The sequence below is a fragment of the Haliotis rufescens genome, unplaced genomic scaffold (assembly GCF_023055435.1).
Source record: "Haliotis rufescens isolate VD_foot unplaced genomic scaffold, xgHalRufe1.0.p SCAF_3, whole genome shotgun sequence".
Taxonomy (NCBI): domain Eukaryota; kingdom Metazoa; phylum Mollusca; class Gastropoda; order Lepetellida; family Haliotidae; genus Haliotis; species Haliotis rufescens.
In genome coordinates this window covers 6,887,946-6,908,020 of record NW_025964001.1, presented here as the reverse complement: position 1 = coordinate 6,908,020, position 20,075 = coordinate 6,887,946, and the positions used below count along the sequence as shown (strand labels likewise).

The 20,075-nt window shown below is 40.1% G+C and overlaps 1 protein-coding gene across 1 annotated transcript; it reads left to right on the top strand.

Annotated features, from left to right (window-relative positions):
* Positions 1-6,935: 6,935 nt before the first annotated feature.
* Positions 6,936-19,283, top strand: LOC124131784 (glycoprotein 3-alpha-L-fucosyltransferase A-like). The gene is made up of 2 exons (XM_046495249.2): positions 6,936-7,213; positions 15,099-19,283. The coding sequence occupies exons 1-2, from the start codon at positions 7,155-7,157 to the stop codon at positions 16,312-16,314; spliced, it is 1,275 nt and encodes a 424-aa protein (XP_046351205.1). The 5' UTR covers positions 6,936-7,154; the 3' UTR covers positions 16,315-19,283.
* The last annotated feature ends 792 nt before the right edge of the window (positions 19,284-20,075 follow it).

Here is a 20,075-nt window from a genome sequence, read left to right as displayed (position 1 = left end):
GAGAAAAATGTAAGACATCGTATCATAATGGTAGCCCATGTCGTCCTTGTCAGGTATGCATACAGTTGGGACAATTTTAAAAAAGATGATCCTCATCATGAAATGAATAAACCTTATCATCCAGGTGAAAAGCATTAATATCCAGTGAATATATTTTGTAACATGGAAAGCTAATAAAAGTACAAAAAAGTTGTTTCAGTAGAAAACTCTGTTTAAAAACTCCAGTTGACAGAGACTATAGAGTGAATATGTCATCTGCTAGCAAATTGTACTTACTGTTTGTAGGTCGCACTTGAGAACGAGGCTTGGTTTTTACGGGAAAAGATATCAATTACAAAATTGAGGCTAAGCTCGCACACTGACTTGAACATAACCTACCCGCACTAGGCCCGTGAAGATCTGGGATAGAATAGATTTTCAGCAACCCATGCTTGCCGTAAAAGGCGACCAACGGGGTCGGGTTGTCAGGTTCGCTGCCTTGGTTGATGCATGTCATCGTAACCCAACTGCGTGCGTAAAGGCTGGATATTTTGCCCAAGTTCCTTACACCAGTAACCCAAACATCATGCCAATTTACTAAATATAGGATAGGGTTTGGGGGTTCACGGCACGGGTCTCATGGGTCCCATAGCGACAGCTTTTATAGCCAATAGCCTGGGGCTATGGGGTCACATGACAAGGGCCAGAGCTACCATGGGACCCCTAAACCTTTCAGCAGCCACCTTCTGTCTGCCATGCCTGGACACCAACATCGCCAGCCATATCTGTTGGTTTGGTTTTAGGTAAGAGCACCAGTTTCCCTATATGGCAACTATGGGTCTATAGTATGCAATAGTGGTATGGTCCAGTGCATAGTTATATCACTTACAGGACTACGAATCATGTGCTGCATTTAATTTCATGAAGTCAAGCAAAATTCAAAACAAGTGTTTGGCCACTTGTTCTGGTCAAATTGCTGTGCCGAATTGGCAAACTCCACTCATCTGTGACTGTCCTCTCAAGTGCTCTCAATGGCAAGAATAATGGCATTATTTATTGTTTTACTTTCTTGTTTGAAAATAACTTTAATAAGATACTTTTGGTGTTTGGAAGTAACTTTGCTAATTAGATCGACCAGTCAAAATTGGCACTAGCTCATTGCTAAATTCAAAGTTCTAATTTTTCAGAATTCTTTCTTCTGATAAATGCAAGTTTATTTTAAAATAACAAGTGGCTATCACTTGTCATTGGTTCCCAAGCCATGCGTTATCTGGTGTCATCTGGAAGTAATTAGTGGCTGACTCCTCACTTCATCTCTTGACATCTCTTGACATCTCTTGACCTGTGCGCTGAGCATAATCACACATTATCTTCCGCTATTAGACCGGCAGCCCAGAGCACTTTGGTCAAACGAACAAGGTACCAATATCCGAACACAGGAACATTTACTGTGTAACCCAACATATTCATATATAGATGTCTGCCGGGGAGCCCCTGCTGCGTGTGGCCCCTGGCTCCCCAAAAGAAGGGGCCATTCAAGGGCTGGATCAAACATTGGAGGTACCACATGAAAGTAAGTGTAAATGAACTGTTACATCTCACAGAGTACAGAATGGGCCACGCCAGACAAATCTTCCTCTGCAAAAGGCCTGCCAGACACCCCCAAAGAGGGTCCCAAAATTTGGGCTGGGTTAAACATTGGAGGTACCACATGAAATCAACATAAAATGAACTATTTCACTCTACTAAGAATAAAAACCCCATTGCCAGACAAATCGTCTGCTGCATAAGGCCCGCCAGACACCCCCAAATGTTGACCCTTAATGCACTCAGTGGACACTCTGGTAAAATTTGACCAGAGTATACATTCAAAGTACCAGATGAAAGTTAGTTTAGATCAACAGGTACATGTTACTGAGTACAACACGGCCCATACCTGACAAATTGTCCTCTGCATAAGGTCCGCCAGACCCCCCAGAGAGGGTCCCAAAATTTGGGCTTGGTTAAACATTGGAGGTACCACACTGGGGGGTCGCGCCTTCAGATTATAACAATTGCAATACAAACCAGGGGGGTCCAAGAAACAGGTTCTCATGACCTGCAAGTATGATCATGTTAATTCTAGTTCAAGTGGGAAATCACGCCATTAAGATAGTTACAATGCCAATACAAACCAGGGTGTGTCAAAGGAAGGTTTCTCACGACCTTCATGTATGATCATGTTTATTCAGTTCAAAGTGTTTTATGATTTGATAAATGCTTCAAGTTATATTGTGATTATAACGTCAGTAGCACTATTATTAAGATTTCATATTTGCATTCAGAGGTTGGCAGAAATAAAAGGCTAGGTGTGGTTTGGAAAGGGCTTTTCTTTTAACAAAAGAATTCACATTTGCTTGAAAACACAGCTCTATGGTAACAATTATATGGGAATTTATACAAAATTCAGTCCATCGTGACAGATCAACAATTGCTTGTTTAGAATTTTGTGTTGTGGAAAACACCCTGAATGGATCAGGTTAATGCAACCTTTCTTGGCATTTTACCGGGAGGTAAGAAAAGTTTTCCCGGGAAGCTTGATGTCGATTTCTCGAGGGAAGTGACGTGCTCGTCACACACCTCAGAAAAAAAGAAGTTAAATTTATTGTGTATGGCTTTCCCTTCTTTATTGAGGGTATTCAAAAACAGAAGAAGTCTAAACACATTTAACCGTGGCACAGCTCACGCGGCAATATCATGACTCTCTGTCTAGTGTAAGACGTTTATTCAAACAGATAGATGGCAAATCTGAGACGTAAGGCCTTGTGAACATTTAGATATATAGTGGAGGTTTCATAACAGATATTTGAGTATTGAAATCAAAACCATGTCACATTATGAACATACATTTACATTTAACAACAAGAACAAAATCATAAAACATGATGGGTAATTACATTTCACAGTTGGTGGTGCGATAGTTTTGACGAGGTGAATATCAGTAACGGCCCTTCTCTTTTGAACAGAAAAATATTTTTGTATCCAACCGTGACACTCCGAGAAAAGTTGTGAAGATCAGGACGAAAATACATCAAGAATAGAACATTCATCTTTTCGTGTCACCAAACCCTGTTCATCTCTTTCCGTGACCTGACAAACTTGATATTTTCACACAGGTCTGTGCCACGATTTTGTTAGGTTTCTCGATACGATAAACTTTTCGGGACCGACCATAAATATGGAAATATTTGGCCGGAATTCAGCTTTTTAGATGATAAAACTTGCTAAATAAACGGAGATCATAGGTTTTTAAACACAATTATCACCAAAAGATTTCCAAATGGTATTAGGGACTGTCATTTACCATTCTTATAGCAGGCTTTGAGGACTACCTTAGCATGTTTCGGTTTGTAGGAATCCATAGCCAAGCTATCAGGCTATAGCAGGCTTTGAGGACTTCATAGCTGATCAGATATATATTCACAAGAATCAGATTCATGCCTTTTTTTTATTACATTTCAACGATAGGCCTAATCTATGATATCAATACTAGTATTCAGAGACCTGATTTTATAAATACGTGATTTTAATCTCAATAAAATCCTTCCATCTTTAAGAACAAAACATAAATTTGACCATCTGTTGACTCTCAGAGCTTATGTCCAATGTTTCATTATGCACACTGGGATTACAGAGGGTCAACTGTGTGGGGTGGGGTGAGGGTCTGTCTAGCGGGCCTTATGCAGAAGAGGATTTGTTTGGCAATGGGTATTTTGTAATAAGTAGAGTGTAATAGTTCATTTTATGTTGGTTCCATGTGATACCTCCAATGTTTAAGCCTTATGCAGAGGAAGATTTATCTGGTGTGGCCCATTCTGTACGCTGTGATATGAACCTGTTCATTCAAACGTACCTTAATGTGGTACAATCGATATATATTCCAGACCAATTTTACCCGTGTATACCTGAAGGGTCAACTTTTTGTGGGTGTCTGGCGGGCCTTATGCAGAAGAGGATTTGTCTGGCAATGGGTATTGTGCAATAAGTAGAGTGCAATTGTTCATTTTATGTTGGTTTCATGTGGTACCTCCAATGTTTAACCAAGCCCAAATTTTGGGACCCTCTCTGTGGGGTCTGGCGGACCTTATGCAGAGGACAATTTGTCAGGTATGGGCCGTGTTGTACTCAGTAACATGTACCTGTTGATCTAAACTTACTTTCATCTGGTACTTTGAATGTATACTCTGGTCAAATTTTACCAGAGTGTCCACTGAGTGCATTAAGGGTCAACATTTGGGGGTGTCTGGCGGGCCTTATGCAGCAGACGATTTGTCGGGCAATGGGGTTTTTATTCTTAGTAGAGTGAAATAGTTCATTTTATGTTGATTTCATGTGGTACCTCCAATGTTTAACCCAGCCCAAATTTTGGGACCCTCTTTGGGGGTGTCTGGCAGGCCTTTTGCAGAGGAAGATTGTCTGGCGTGGCCCATTCTGTACTCTGTGAGATGTAACAGTTCATTTACACTTACTTTCATGTGGTACCTCCAATGTTTGATCCAGCCCTTGAATGGCCCCTTCTTTTGGGGGGCCAGGGGCCACACGCAGCAGGGGCTCCCCGGCAGACATCTATATATGAATATGTTGGGTTACACAGTAAATGTTCCTGTGTTCGGATATTGGTACCTTGTTCGTTTGACCAAAGTGCTCTGGGCTGCCGCTCTATATCCTCGGCCCTCTCGGGCTCTCTTCCTGTTGCATTACAAAATGGCCGCACCGGATGTAAACAAGGCATGGCTCCGTCGTCTGCTTCATGTTTACCTTAACACAGTTTGGCCTACTATACATTAATGTCATCCTATCCTATATGTCTGTAAAATAATAGTTACATATACTTGTGAAAATATACAACTTAATTCATCAGGCCATTCTATATCAGTGTACAACCCAACTTGGCTATTTCCTGCAAATGGTAACTTTCTTGTTCTCTTGGCGTCTGGCGTTACACAATCCCGAATGATGACAACAACCTTAGCATTGACCAACATCTAAATATGTAAATAACCCATTTGACTAAATATCAATCCAGTCCTTTTAAATATGTAGTATTTCTACATTGTCGGATTGGTGGTATAAATTATATTTCACTGTGTTTTCCCACATAATTTGATAGTGAAGTCACCTTGTATTCAATAATAATATAATGTATTATATTATATGACCAGTAATTTGTCTGCTTTGAGTAATATAAATTATGCAATATCCATTTATTACATTCCTTTTAATATACTTGCTAAAAGTGGGCATTCTTTCTGGGTAGCCTGGGTAGTGGTATACCTACTGGGTATATTGACCTACTGTTGGAGCTAGCCCCATATGGACTAGTACGATCAACCAACAGGCAGTCAAACCCCACTCCTCTCAGCTACCGTTCTAGTACAGGCCAGGTATCCTGTCGTGGTTATCATTATTGCGTTTAAAACCGGTTTTATATACACATATATAATACTCCAAATGTGCTGGGGATAAATATCCCCTCATTTTGGATTTTAATGTATGTTCCATAATCCCCATTGGCCATCGTTGAAGTGACTTTCACCTCACGTCAGGTGGGATCTTATATGTATCCTAAATGGTAGTCTCGATTATTTACCGACCGCCTTCATATAGCTGGAATATTCCTGACTGCGGCGTTAAACAACAAACAAACAAACAAACAAACAACAAGCCAAACGCACCAAGCCACATGGGCGCAATCAATACGTACATAATGTACTCGAGTACATCAATCGAGTTGTCCAGAATATATATTGAATTTTGTTCCAAATAAGAGTACGCTCGTTAATAATGCCTCAAGGACATTACAAAACACAGTCAACACCTGTTACCGTCATACCACAGCGGGACACGTGGTGGCAGTAACCTGGTCCACAGCGGCATGCATGGTATGGTCTCTTGAAATAGAATATTTGAAATGAATATTCATAAATTAGTGTAACAGGCATACTGTCTATCATGTTCGAGCCTCGATGTCAAAGATTGGCTTTGCTTGCGAAATACTCTGTGTTGCCGAGGATGGACATACAGTAAAGTACGGTTATAACGAACTCAAGGGGACTGCTAATTATAGTTCGTTATAACCGTAGTTCGTTATAAGCATATATACAGCATAACTACAGCAAATAGTCGGGACCAAATAAGTAAGTTCGTTATATCCGTCAGTTCGTTATAAGCGTGTTCGTTATAACCGTAGTTTACTGTACTGAAGTCGAGACAATCTATTGAGGATGAGATATTTTTTTCATGCAGATGGAGGTTGAGTCTTTTATTTAATTATGGTATGTGGGCTCTTTCACACACACACACACACACACACACACACACACACAGACACACAGACACACACACACACACACACACACACACACACACACGACCATAATGTTTGTTAACCCAGTTTAATGTAAACAGGGATGCACGAAAGGCAAGCATTAGTGGAGAAACCCCCCATGCATGGTTGGACAACCCAGGCATAGTGAAGCTCTAAAACCATAGACGCCCCGGGTTGTAAGTGTTATAACCCTTTATTCACGAGGCTACCCTCCCACCCTCTACTATCTGTAGGTTACAAGTATGTGTGCTGAGGGGAAAAATAGTATACAGTTATAAATGTTTCTAAACTATACATGTAATTTACAATAAAACCCGAATTAACTATAATTAGCAGAAATGAACGCGAAATAATCATGAAGTTAGTCGTACAGAACCTGAAACAAATATATGCAATACAGCCCATCCAAGTCTAACATATTTGGCAAGTCTAGATTACTGCAGTACCTGAAAATGAAGATAGTCTCTTAGCTCCTTTTTATTATATTTTATAGAACTATAATTTAACAACTGGATTTTTTTTAAATAAATATATATATATACATATATCTTATTTCAGAGATTAGATGTAAGTCTACCCACAAACCATAACTCACTACGGTTTAGCCAAGTCGGCCTGGCGCTTCCCGTCAAATCGCTCAGTGTGCGAGGGGTTCAACGATGCAGCCCGCGAGAATGAATGCGGTCGACAACAGCGCGGGACCACGAAGACACAGCTTTGGTAAAGACTGGCCGATTCACTACTACAGGTGATGGACACGCAGCCGGAAAGGCTGTGGATGTTTGACTGAACGGTGCAACGGGCGAAAATGCCCGTTTGGGACGGTTTATTGGACAACATGGCGAAATTATCACTTGTGTTTCCCCGGTAAGACATCTTCTGTTCCTTGTGTGTTGTTGAAGTCTAATTTATACCCCAGTACCATCACAATTGATATATTTCCCTATCCGGACCATACAAGATAAAAAAGTGTGACCCGGACAAGCGAAATTCCTCAAATGTTGCCATAGTAACCGCCACCCATAGACGTGTTGCAACCGAGGATTTATCATCTCGCGAAAAAGTATTCTGGGCGAGAAAATAAGCCTCGCTGAAACAATTTCACTGCGGCGGATGTCTGAACTCGAACTCGCCTAATATTAAAGAGTGTGTATTACAATGCTAGTGTTCGAAGTTCGAAGGCCCCTGAATAGGATAGGAGGAAAGGCAATTTACAAGTGAGAGTGCAACACGGTCGGACCACACTGTGTCGGTGCCAGGGTCGACATATTGGAGGACTTTGCTTCCAGTCAAAACAATCATGTCTATTTTTAGGTTCTCGCCCCCACTGCCCATGCACCCCCGATCTCTCTGTTAGGAAACTAAATACACAAATGCAGAAGCCGAACCTTTCAAACATTAGCTTAATTAAAAGCGACAAAACTAGTGCCGCCATCACGGGAAATCTTTACCGAATCCAGTGTACGTCCGACTACTTGTGTAGTACAAGCAATTGAATCACAACCAAATAATGATTCAGGGTTTTGCTTTGGCTTACAAAACTAGGAGTCCAGGTGTCCCCATTTATTAATTTCAAGTATCTTTACAGGACATGAAATATTTTATATTTTTATTTTTTTATTTCTAAAATTATTATCTTCTTTTTTTTTATATACTTCGTACATAGTTAAACAATACAGCTTCCTACATGGCTGAATCCTATGTTTACAGTCGGTGGCAAAGGGTGTTATGTAAATGTTATGTATAATATGTGAAAATCAATGTTGAACCTGACTTAATTTATGTGGAGACCAAAGACTCGATTGGATTATAATGTACAGTTGCATATACACTTATTAGGTTCCTACTGACATCATCCTATGCTCATTCCACGTGCATAACAGACCCGTGAAGATCCGGGGTAGAATAGTCTTCAGCAACCCATGCTTGCCGTAAAAGGTGACTATGCTTGTCGTAAAAGGCGACTAACGGGACCGGGTGGTCAGGCACGCTGACTAGGTTGATGCATGTCATCCTATCCCGATTGCGTGGATCGATGCTCATGATGGCAATCACTTGTTTGTCTGGCCCAGATTCGATTATTTACAGTCCGCCGTCATATAGCTGGAATATTGCTGAGTGTGGCGTTAAACAACAAACAAACATTTTCTCATGTAAGTAATTTTGCACATGTGTAACTATACATACGTGTGTTCATGTACATTTACTATGCGTTCACGGGGAAATTAACTTAAGTGTGTAAATATGGTATGTAAATTGTTGAAGGCACACATATTCATCAGTCTGTTCACGACATGAAAAGGTTGTTGTCCAATCCAAGTCGAATGAGAAAATAAGCTTCGCATGAAGCAACATGTGGGTCATTCAATATGTGCACAGATGTTTTTATCATGGAAACCCCGTCCGCCCAGCTCTTTATGTCCGGATAAAAGTTGGTATTGCTGTATACTGAATAGCGTAAACTTCAGAATACAGAACTGTTGACAATTAATTTGTTTGGTGTTTACAAATCAACAGATAAATTAATTAGGTCAACGTGACAACATATACACACCGTGCAAATTTACATTTACATATGCGCCTGCTCCACACATGATGCAAATTTGCTCCTGGTGTAAATATAAACACATGAGTAATCGCGTTCACATGACTAGTATACCCACGTATGTATATTTACAATCGATGCAAATATAAACACATATGTATAGAGGTGCATGTGAACAAGGTACTAGAGTATATAGTCCAAGAAAAAAATATTTATAGATAATTAAATAGTTTACAGTCGAACACCGTTGATTCGAAGATGAAGGACCTACGTTATTTCTTCGAGTTATCCGAGGTTCGACACAACCGAAAATAATAAAGAAATAAGGCATACACAGGGAGCAAGCTTTTACTTCGAGACAACCAAAGTTCGACACAACGGTGACTGTATGTATCTACAACATGGAAAGTAAAATCAAAATGGATGTCAGAACAATGCTAAATTTCCAGAGATGAGGTAATCTAGACTTGCCAAATATTAGCTATGCACTCCTATTATATATGTCACTGTCGCTATCAGCATTTAGGTTGGAATGAGATTTATTTATAGTTAGGTATAAGGTCGTGCGTTGCAGCGTTGTCACCGTTACTTCGTTGTGATGTGTCGTTGCTTTACAATTACGCAGATCGCTCATAGATCAATATATCGTTTCATGGGTTATCACAAGCAGATCTGGTTTGTGACAACAAGTGTTGGGACAGCTGTTATTGGGGATGGCGCGGTTGTAGAAGCGCAGGCTAACCTCGCAGTCTCCATAGCAACAGAGGATTCTATCAGCATACGATCCTTATGTACACATGGTCAACCACACCACGGTGTACCACGGTCGTGTTTAAAGGGACATTCACACGGTACAACTAGTTGGTGCTACCTGTTTGATGAAATTAGTTGTACGAACTGAAGTTGTGTTTCATGTGGGACAACGCCCGTGTCGTCATGATTGTTTACATTTGTAGGTGACAATATCACGTGATTATTATACACGTTCTTTCTGGTTGCGTGCTTACAACTTGTAGCATTTCAAATAGAGCATGTCCTTTTCCCTACAAGTCAGGTCAAGCAAGTTGCATACGTCAAACGTTGGCCCGACTTGAATGTGCTAGTTGTACCGTGTTAATGCAGGGATGTGCTATCACTCTCACAGGAAATGGATCACCGCTGATGTACCCATTAAATGTATTTAGGGTATATTCATAACATAATGTGTATAAGACTAAATAATGGCATGTCCTTTTCCCTACAAGTCAGGTCAAGCAAGTTGCATACGTCAAACGTTGGCCCGACTTGAATGTGCTAGTTGTACCGTGTTAATGCAGGGATGTGCTATCACTCTCACAGGAAATGGATCACCGCTGATGTACCCATTAAATGTATTTAGGGTATATTCATAACATAATGTGTATAAGACTAAATAATGGCATGTCCTTTTCCCTACAAGTCAGGTCAAGCAAGTTGCATACGTCAAACGTTGGCCCGACTTGAATGTGCTAGTTGTACCGTGTTAATGCAGGGATGTGCTATCACTCTCACAGGAAATGGATCACCGCTGATGTACCCATTAAATGTATTTAGGGTATATTCATAACATAATGTGTATAAGACTAAATAATGGCATGTCCTTTTCCCTACAAGTCAGGTCAAGCAAGTTGCATACGTCAAACGTTGGCCCGACTTGAATGTGCTAGTTGTACCGTGTTAATGCAGGGATGTGCTATCACTATCACAGGAAATGGATCACCGCTGATGTACCCATTAAATGTATTTAGGGTATATTAATAACATAATGTGTATAAGACTAAATAATGGCATGTCCTTTTCCCTACAAGTCAGGTCAAGCAAGTTGCATACGTCAAACGTTGGCCCGACTTGAATGTGCTAGTTGTACGGTGTTAATGCAGGGATGTGCTATCACTCTCACAGGAAATGGATCACCGCTGATGTACCCATTAAATGTATTTAGGGTATATTCATAACATAATGTGTATAAGACTAAATAATGGCATGTCCTTTTCCCTACAAGTCAGGTCAAGCAAGTTGCATACGTCAAACGTTGGCCCGACTTGAATGTGCTAGTTGTACCGTGTTAATGCAGGGATGTGCTATCACTCTCACAGGAAATGGATCACCGCTGATGTACCCATTAAATGTATTTAGGGTATATTCATAACATAATGTGTATAAGACTAAATAATGGCATGTCCTTTTCCCTACAAGTCAGGTCAAGCAAGTTGCATACGTCAAACGTTGGCCCGACTTGAATGTGCTAGTTGTACGGTGTTAATGCAGGGATGTGCTATCACTCTCACAGGAAATGGATCACCGCTGATGTACCCATTAAATGTATTTAGGGTATATTCATAACGTGTATAAGACTAAATAATGGCATGTCCTTTTCCCTACAAGTCAGGTCAAGCAAGTTGCATACGTCAAACGTTGGCCCGACTTGAATGTGCTAGTTGTACGGTGTTAATGCAGGGATGTGCTATCACTCTCACAGGAAATGGATCACCGCTGATTTGTATTTAGGGTATATTCATAATGTGTATAAGACTAAATAATGGCATCTTTCATAGCGGCAGCTGCTGTACCCGCTCTATTAACACTTTCAAATTTCTAACATGAGTTTCATTTGTGGTTGATAAAAGATCTATAAATTTATAAAAGGTTAGCTCAACTTGGTGATATTGAAGGATTAGTTTTTCTCTGCTTTTTATAACGTGAACAGAAAGTGGTACTCATTTTCTGTTTTGGTAAGGTTGCACTTTGTACATATATTAAATTATTCTTCTGGAGTAGTATTGTGTCGTCATTTCTGAACATTCAATTTATGAGATAAACATAAACATTTACATAAAGTTGTGAGGAGATCTCTATCATGGACTAAATTAGATATCTATCTCTCTGGTACGAATAGTTATTTGTAAGACGAATGCTAGTATACATGCTGTTAAGAATATTTTTTTATTATTAGAATGCCAGGTTAAAAATTCGCTACCTTTGCATCCTTGTTTAAATAATGCCATGAAACAAATGAGAAATCCATGAATATGAAAACCAGTGTGATCATCAAATGTTTTTCGTAAAAAAATACGTCGTAATCCAAGTCTCATCATTTCATGAAGAAATTTAGTAATGAAAATAATAAAAAGAATTTCCCACGCTGCGATTTTTTTTTTCTAATATGAAAATGTAATTCCATATGATGTCAGAAGGGGCATGTAATTGTTAATGGGTGAGTCGGGTGTTATCCTGTTGTACTATTCCAGCAATAATACAATCATTCTGTGCGTTAATCGAATCAAAAGTTGTTAGGGATTCGTGGATTTGTAAGCGCGAACTTCGTTTCTTAAATTACTACAATGAGTGAGTGAGTGAGTATGGTTTTACGCCGCTTTTAGCAATATTCCAGCAATATCACGGCGGGGGATACCAGAAATGGGCTTCACACATTGTACCCACCCGGGTCATCGGCGTGACGAGCGAACGCTTTAACCACTAGGCTACCCGACCGCCCCTACTACAATGAAAGGGCTCATGATAGTTTATATAGATATTAAATGTCAACGCCAGAGAATAACCCGTCTAGACGATCCGCAGATTCCATTGAGCACAGAAAGGAAAATATCGATAAAATTTGAATGGTTTACTAAAAAGCAGTAGGTGTTCGCAAAAGGGGTAAGCATGTCTTGCCCCACCTGTAGCTAAAATGCTGAACGCGACGTTAAGCCGCCCTATCGTGTATGCACGGTGTGCTTTACGTAGTTTTGCTTTGTAACAGTTCTTCATTTTACCGCCACACATAGCCAAATCCATACTGTAAAAGTAAATTTCGATTTAGTTGCCCATGTAATTTATGTCCATTGTCATCGACATAGCCTGGCATAATGTAGCGTGTGGTGACATGTGGAGCTGGACTCGAATCCAATATATCATGCCTCGTGTCGTGAAACATGTTGCAAGGGATATCAGTCACATTCAACCAGAATATTATATCATGTTCTTCCAATAGCATAGAGGTGGAGGTATCAATTAATCAAATATGTCATGAACAACTGTTCTTTGAAAACCATTTACATGTCATTCGTAACCCAGTTGCGTGATATTTACCGATCGCAGTCATATAGCTGGAATACTGCTGAGAAAATATTTACAGGCAAAACCGCCTTTCTTCTTTGTGCACCTCAAACCGTTTGAGGTCTAGTCAATGGACGTTTAAGGTAAACAAACACTAGTCATTGATATCTAAGAATGAGACAGTATATCATGTTCAACTTAAAGATACCATTTCTCATAACAGTGTAGTGGGCCATCATGCAATTACTTCGGGGTATTTTTCTGATATATCTTCATATCTGTGTTGAGGGCATTTTTTATTATATACGGTACGTGTCAGAGAGAGCAGAATACAATGTGCAAAACAATTAAAGACAGGTATGATCAATTTTCTCTTACCACCCTCACTTTCTATGAGAGTACAGGCCTGGTTGATAAAGATGATAAACATATCGGGACGTAAAAGGCAACCTTGACGGCAACCAGTATCACATGAAACGTTATTATATTTTAGAGGTTCTTAAACAGGCACAGCGTACATAGATGTGAAAATATTTCATAAACTTCAACCTAACTCAGCTTTTGGCAAAGAGTACATCACATCTTAGAATGTTTAAGCCTTAGAAAATCTGTAAGGGGACAATAGAATCTACCCTTATTTATGTAAATGGAAAATTGCGGCGTTAAACATCCAAAAAACAAACTCCGAACCTACCTGTCCCTGTTTTAACCCCTAAATGCCGAGCGTCAGGCAGGGAAACAAGAAGTATCATCTTTTAACGTCTTTTGGTATGACACGGCCGTGGATCGAACCCCGGACCGTTCGCTCTCCGGGCGGATACTCTACTACTAGATCCACCTGTGAAGATCAGGGTTAGAATTGGTCTTCAGAAACCCATGCTTGTCGTGTGTTCGGATCATGTGGTCAGGCTCGCGGACTTGGTTGATGCATGTCATCGTATCCCGGGTGCGTAGATCGATGCTCATGGTGTCAATCACTGGATTGTCTGGCCCAGACTCGCTTATTTACAGACCGCCGTCATATAGCTGGAAAATTGCTGAGTACGGCGTCAAACCGCAAAGCATGCTTTTTGCAAGATATAGTGTTTCTTTTCTATATTATAGTGAATTCGACGGGTGAGTGGACCATTTGTTCAAATGATGAAGAAATATAACCTACCTTAGTTTTACAATGTGAATAAAAACCATAAGAAATGAGGCGTCCAACTACAAACAAACCACTTGACCACTGAAGCGTATTCACTAGTGATGAACTTGTAGACACAAGCTGTAAAGTATTGACGACGGGACACCCCACGGGGAAATACTACTGCTTCTGAAGGGTACGTTTTATTAGATAGTTAAGGGTGAAAGACTGAGTTTCCGAAGTTGAGAAAAGGGATATTTTCACTGCAGTGAATATAACAAATGATGTTTAACTGCAGCGAACATAACACTTGATATTTCACTGCCGTGAACATAACACTTTGACGGAACTTTAGTCATACAAGAGTGTCCTCCCGTCAAATTGTCTCCCTTTATCGTGTCTAACACGTTCCCAAATTTCTGACTTCCTTTTTACCTTAGTTCCACATTGACAAGGCAAAATAATGACAGATGGTCATTTATGGAGTTAATAAATCCACGGTGAATCGAGACCGTTCGTTCGCAAAGCGCCAGTTTTATTACTTGACCAGTGTGTATTCTTTCGCTTCCAACAGCGGTCTCGATGTTTTCAAGAATATTTATTGTTAAAGTTGATTTTGTATATAAACATATCTACATGTATGAGATATATGATAATTTTTGTTACTTTTGTTTATAGTTTTTATAGTTTTCAAACACAAGACTACTTCTTCAGTCGCAAATACAAGGGGTGGTGACCCGTCCCTGTGTGTTAAGTAGGGAGAATTTACGTTTCAAGGTTTTACATTTGAAATGAAATATTTTAATTTACCGGGAGACAACTACGCTTAAGGTATATGATAAATAGGATATGCCATGTGTCGACTGAAATATCATGTTTCTCTCATCTCGTGACGGGGGAAGAGTAATATATATATATATATATATAGAGAGAGAGAGAGAGAGAGAGAGAGAGAGAGCTACATGATATTTCACTCGACATAAAATCACCATGTTTCTATGTTCCAGATGGCGCCGACTGCGGCTGTGTATATGCGTGTCCATCCTTTCTGTCATTGGTTTCCTGGTGTCCATGAGTTCTAAACCCAAGGATGACCCCTGCACCAACAGAGATTGTCCTATCAGAGAATTCGGAGACACGGGCAAAACTATATTATGGTATTTTGTCCCGAGGTATGTACTGGACAGTCCCGAACGGGTTCCACTGAGAAGGTGTCCTGAACTCGGATGCTATGTTACGACCAATAGGCGATATCTCCCCCATGCCCACGCGGTTCTTTTGTCCGCACAACAAATATTAGGGAACGACCAGCCAGTTCGATACCGTGATCAGGTCTGGGTGTACCATAACAATGAACCAATGTACCTGTTTTATGAGAACCTAATTGAAGAGTTTCGGCGACCGCAATGGAGGTCAGCATTCAACTGGACAATGGATTTCCGGCATGATTCCGATCTTCAAAGACCCTATTCACAGCTAAGAACTCGCAGTTCTACGGTGAATCGGGATTATTCCACAATTGTGCAGAAGAAAACAAAGCTCGTTGCTTGGGCGGTTAGCAATTGCATTGACGTATCAGGACGTTTATCCTACGCGCATGAACTTCAGAAATATATTCCAGTGGATATCTACGGTCGCTGTGGCAGTGGAGCATTCTCTAGGTCGACTCCGGAGGAGTGGAACGACTACCTGAATAGCACGTATAAGTTCTATCTTTCTTTCGAGAGCTCCTTTTGTAAGGACTACATCAGCGAGAAGTTCTTCAACAACTACAACCTTGACCTTGTGACTGTTGCCCGAGGGGGAGGCAACTACACCCGTGACGTTCCTCGCGGCACCTACATCAACACTGCCGACTTCAAATCTCCCAAAGAGCTGGCAGACCATCTCCTGTACCTCCACAACAACCACGACAAGTACATCGAGATCCTGAAGAGGAAACAAAGATACTACTATACAACGGAAGCCTACTATTTTACAACCCAAACTGACATTTTACATCCATTTTCGGAACGTTATGTGGAACACTATTATGAAGAGGAACCTATGTGTCAATTGTGTTCAAGACTCCATAATCTGTCTGGTTATTCTAAAACCATTCCAGACATTGTGCCTTGGATTAAGTTGAGCAAATGCTCTTCCGCAGGAGATTTGCCTGTAACGTATTTTTTATATGTGCTTAGTTTTGTTTTAACGTTAACTATTATGACTGGTATACGTTAACTGTTATACATATTCTAAATGTATTTATTTTTTAATCATCGCTATGTGGCTGCGATATTGCCAATCCGATGTAAAACTTTAACTCACTCACTGTGTTTAAGTATTGAAGGGGCAGGATAAAGGTATGTGGGGAATTCTATACCATCCCTATGGCCAAGGTTCTGTTCACATATTGGCATCAAGTGTTTATGTGTACATCGAACATCACGCCTAATGTTCTAAGACGACCAAATGATAGCGCATTAAGGACAAGACTTCATCACAGAAACTCGCTGAAAAAATATGTGTAAATAGTCTCGGTCACAGTAAGGGACCGACAATTTGATATTCTGGGGATGGGGGTGGGGTTGCTGATGGGATTTTCTATCGAGATTAAATGTTATTTTAGCTACAGCATCAAATCAAGATATTTTTAATTGACTATTGTTAGCCTAAATTTTGTTAAAAACATCCTCCTATAATATCATTTTGTGGCAGGCAATTTCTTTTTTTAACAGTCTCTAGCATGGCTATCTTTTTAAAGGATCTACGGTACAAAATGTTTTCGATAGCATCCCAGCCACCACGCATATATTTTTCTACCTACCACCTCCACGTTGTAGTGGATAGAACTGCCCGAGAGCGGAAGGTCGGCGGTTCGATCCCCGGCCGCGTCATACTAAAAGACGTTAAAAGAAAGTGCTTTTTGTTACCCTGGCTGGCGCTCGGCATTAGGAGGATAAAACAATTACTAGCTCGGTGTCAATATAATGTCTAAGTGGGCTATCCGTGTTAAACTGCGGCATCGTAACTTAGTTGACTTGCACTGTTAACCGGCAAACGTCATGGCGCGTTTCACCACAACTCACCATTGTGCTTTTTACTATTGTCCGATTTGCTCCATTGTGCCTTGTTTTTTTGCCGCACTCAGCAAGAGTCCAGCTGTTTGATGGTAGTCTGTAAATATTCGAGTCTGGAGCAGACAATCTAGTGATTGACATCACGAGGTGTATGACGTCATTATTTGTATGTAGCTGCACGTTGGAAAATAAGGAAAATACGTACACAGATATTTTCCAAATCTTTTCACGCTTTTGATCAAGGGGCTCGCGTGATTTGATGAACTTCGCGAAGGAAGACCCGTTTTATTACAATATAGATCCGTATTATCGATCAAATCGTCCTCTCAGAGTGACGCCATGTTATATGAAGCAAATGCAAATGATATGAGATTGGCCAATAGGAGGGAGATAGAAGGGACATAACCCGTAATAGCCACTGGTAGCTCTAGGATCGAGGCCAGAAAGTCCAGCCTTGTTCGGCAAGGGTGGAAACTGGGCAGTGAGTACTATGCCTCGGAATCTGGCACCAGCTGGTAGATGCTCTATTTTTATATGTTTGTTTGTTGTTTAACGCCGCACTCAACAATAGTCCAGCTATATAACGGCGGTCAGTAAATAATCGAGTCTGGGCCAGACGATCCAGTGATTGATATCATGGGCATCGGTCTACGCAATTGGGATACGCATCAACCTAGACAGCGAGCCTGATCAACCGATCCCGTTAGTCGCCGTTACGACAAGCATGGTTTGCTGAAGACCAATTCTAACGCGGATCTTAATGGGTCAGTTGCTCTAGTCACTGCATTCTGATACTGAGTGTACATTCCCTTTGCATGGATTTTACATGTCATATACACCACACGAAAGGACAGTGTTTCCCAAATTTATGTATGTTAGGAAATGAACGTGTCATAAGAGGTCCATATCACCAACGTTTGAAATGTACGTATCATTTGGCCGCTAAATTTGCATTCATTACGCAGGTCATGACATTCGTGACCAACTCGTGTTATTCCGGGACAAGCCAATAGCGACTCGTGCCGCTCTCATGGACATTTTTGCGACCGGGTTCCGTATTTGAATCCGAACTGAATATTTTTAGCCACTGAAACTAGCGTCCAGGTGGTTTATTGTGTAGTAATTTATGACTGAGTTCAAATTGTTTCATTACCAGTAGAGCCTTATCATCTTCCTATTCCTAGAAGATGTCTAATTGTGACAACGTGGTAAAAGTGTTTAATCTTATCGATAACTTGAATAAGCATTTTGACGCCTAAATATGTACAAAAATACAATATTCAGATAATTAAGTGTATTTAATATCTAATTTTGTTTGGGTTTGGCGATATTGTCAAATAAGAAAGTGTGATTGATCACTTACTGACTTAAATGGTTTCATTACGATCGACATTTCTTTTCTGACATACTTCATTTTATTGCACTGATTAAATTTCCCAAACACCCAAGAATGCGTTTGATATGACGATTGTTAGATTAGAAGATGTTCTGTAGCCGTACTTGCGCTGTGTTGACGCGCGGAAGGGACGGGTCAAATAAACATTGACGCTATTATGTTCCACAAGTCTTTGAAAGGCATTTAGAAGTGATACACATAAAGAAGAGAATTTTTGGATGACAACTTCTTGATTATGAGGAACTTAACGTTTCGGAGTATATGCTTACTCCTTCATCAGGTGAATGATGAAGGAGTAAGTATATACTCCGAAACGTTGTGTTCCTCGTAATAAAGAAGTTGACATCCATTAATTCTCTACCCTTATATATTACACAGTTTTCATAAACATGTCTATGTTTAAAACAGTGAGATCCTGACATGTGCCATATAAAGCATATCGTGTTTAGTTAAAACATACAAAGTCTCTGTTCCTTTTGGGACTTAAAATATAAATCTTAAACACCTGTTTTACACATTAACACCGTTTTACAGTGTATAAATTTGGTAATTATATTTGCTTATTATTATGATGGTGGTTAAATATTGATATGAGAAGAAATCTTATTGATTCTATAGAATATTTAATATTTATATTCTGTACATTTTGTAGTGCTATAGATGATATTAACATTGTCTAACGAGATGAGACCAATGAAATATAAAGAATAGTTAACACCTAACACTTCTTTGTTATGTATTGGCGCATGGGTCATTCCATTATTCGTCTAAAGTTACGTCTGTTGTTTTAAGGTGTCTAATAACGGGCTGTCTAACAAATGGGAGCTACCGTAATACATGACACTTAACAATTCAGTATTGCATTAGATAGCAAAGCAAAATACAATGCCGTTTATCTATACCAGATTGAAGGTGATAGGAATAATTATACAGTTAATATGAATGTGAAGGGTATTATGTTCAAGCGGATTCTGTACATGCGTGTAGGGGCGGTCGGGTAGCCTAGTGGTTAAAGCGTTCGCTCGTCACGCCGAAGACCCGGGTTCGATTCCCGACATGGGTACAATGTGTGAAGCCCATTTCTGGTGTCCCCCCGCCGTGATATTGCTGGAATATTGCTAAAAGCGGCGTAAAACCATACTCACTCACTGTACATGCGTGTACACGTACATGTAGAACGCAATAACAGAGAGTATTGACACAGGGAACATGTACCTTTCAGGCATATTATCAACTTCTTATACACAAACACTTGGAAGGGTAACAATACATATAATAAACTCATTTTCATTTAGAACGAGGACAACAAAGACTACAACTACAAAAGTTGCTACTTCCACATTCGAAATATCAGTCAGATAAGACCCATGTTGACAAACGATGCGGCACATCAGCTCGTGAGATGACTTATCCTATCCAGGTTGGACTATGCTAACAGTCTGCTTATAAATATCAAACAGGATCTATGTAACAAATTGCAACGTGTGCAGAATGCTGCTGCCAGATTGATATGTAGACGAAATAAG

Excerpts from the sequence above, each read along its gene's own strand:
- LOC124131784 (XM_046495249.2), top strand. The coding sequence starts at position 7,155 with ATGCCCGTTTGGGACGGTTTATTGGACAACATGGCGAAATTATCACTT. Across the intron at positions 7,214-15,098 it reads TTATCACTTGTGTTTCCCCG|ATGGCGCCGACTGCGGCTGT; the intron begins GTAAGACATCTT and ends TCTATGTTCCAG.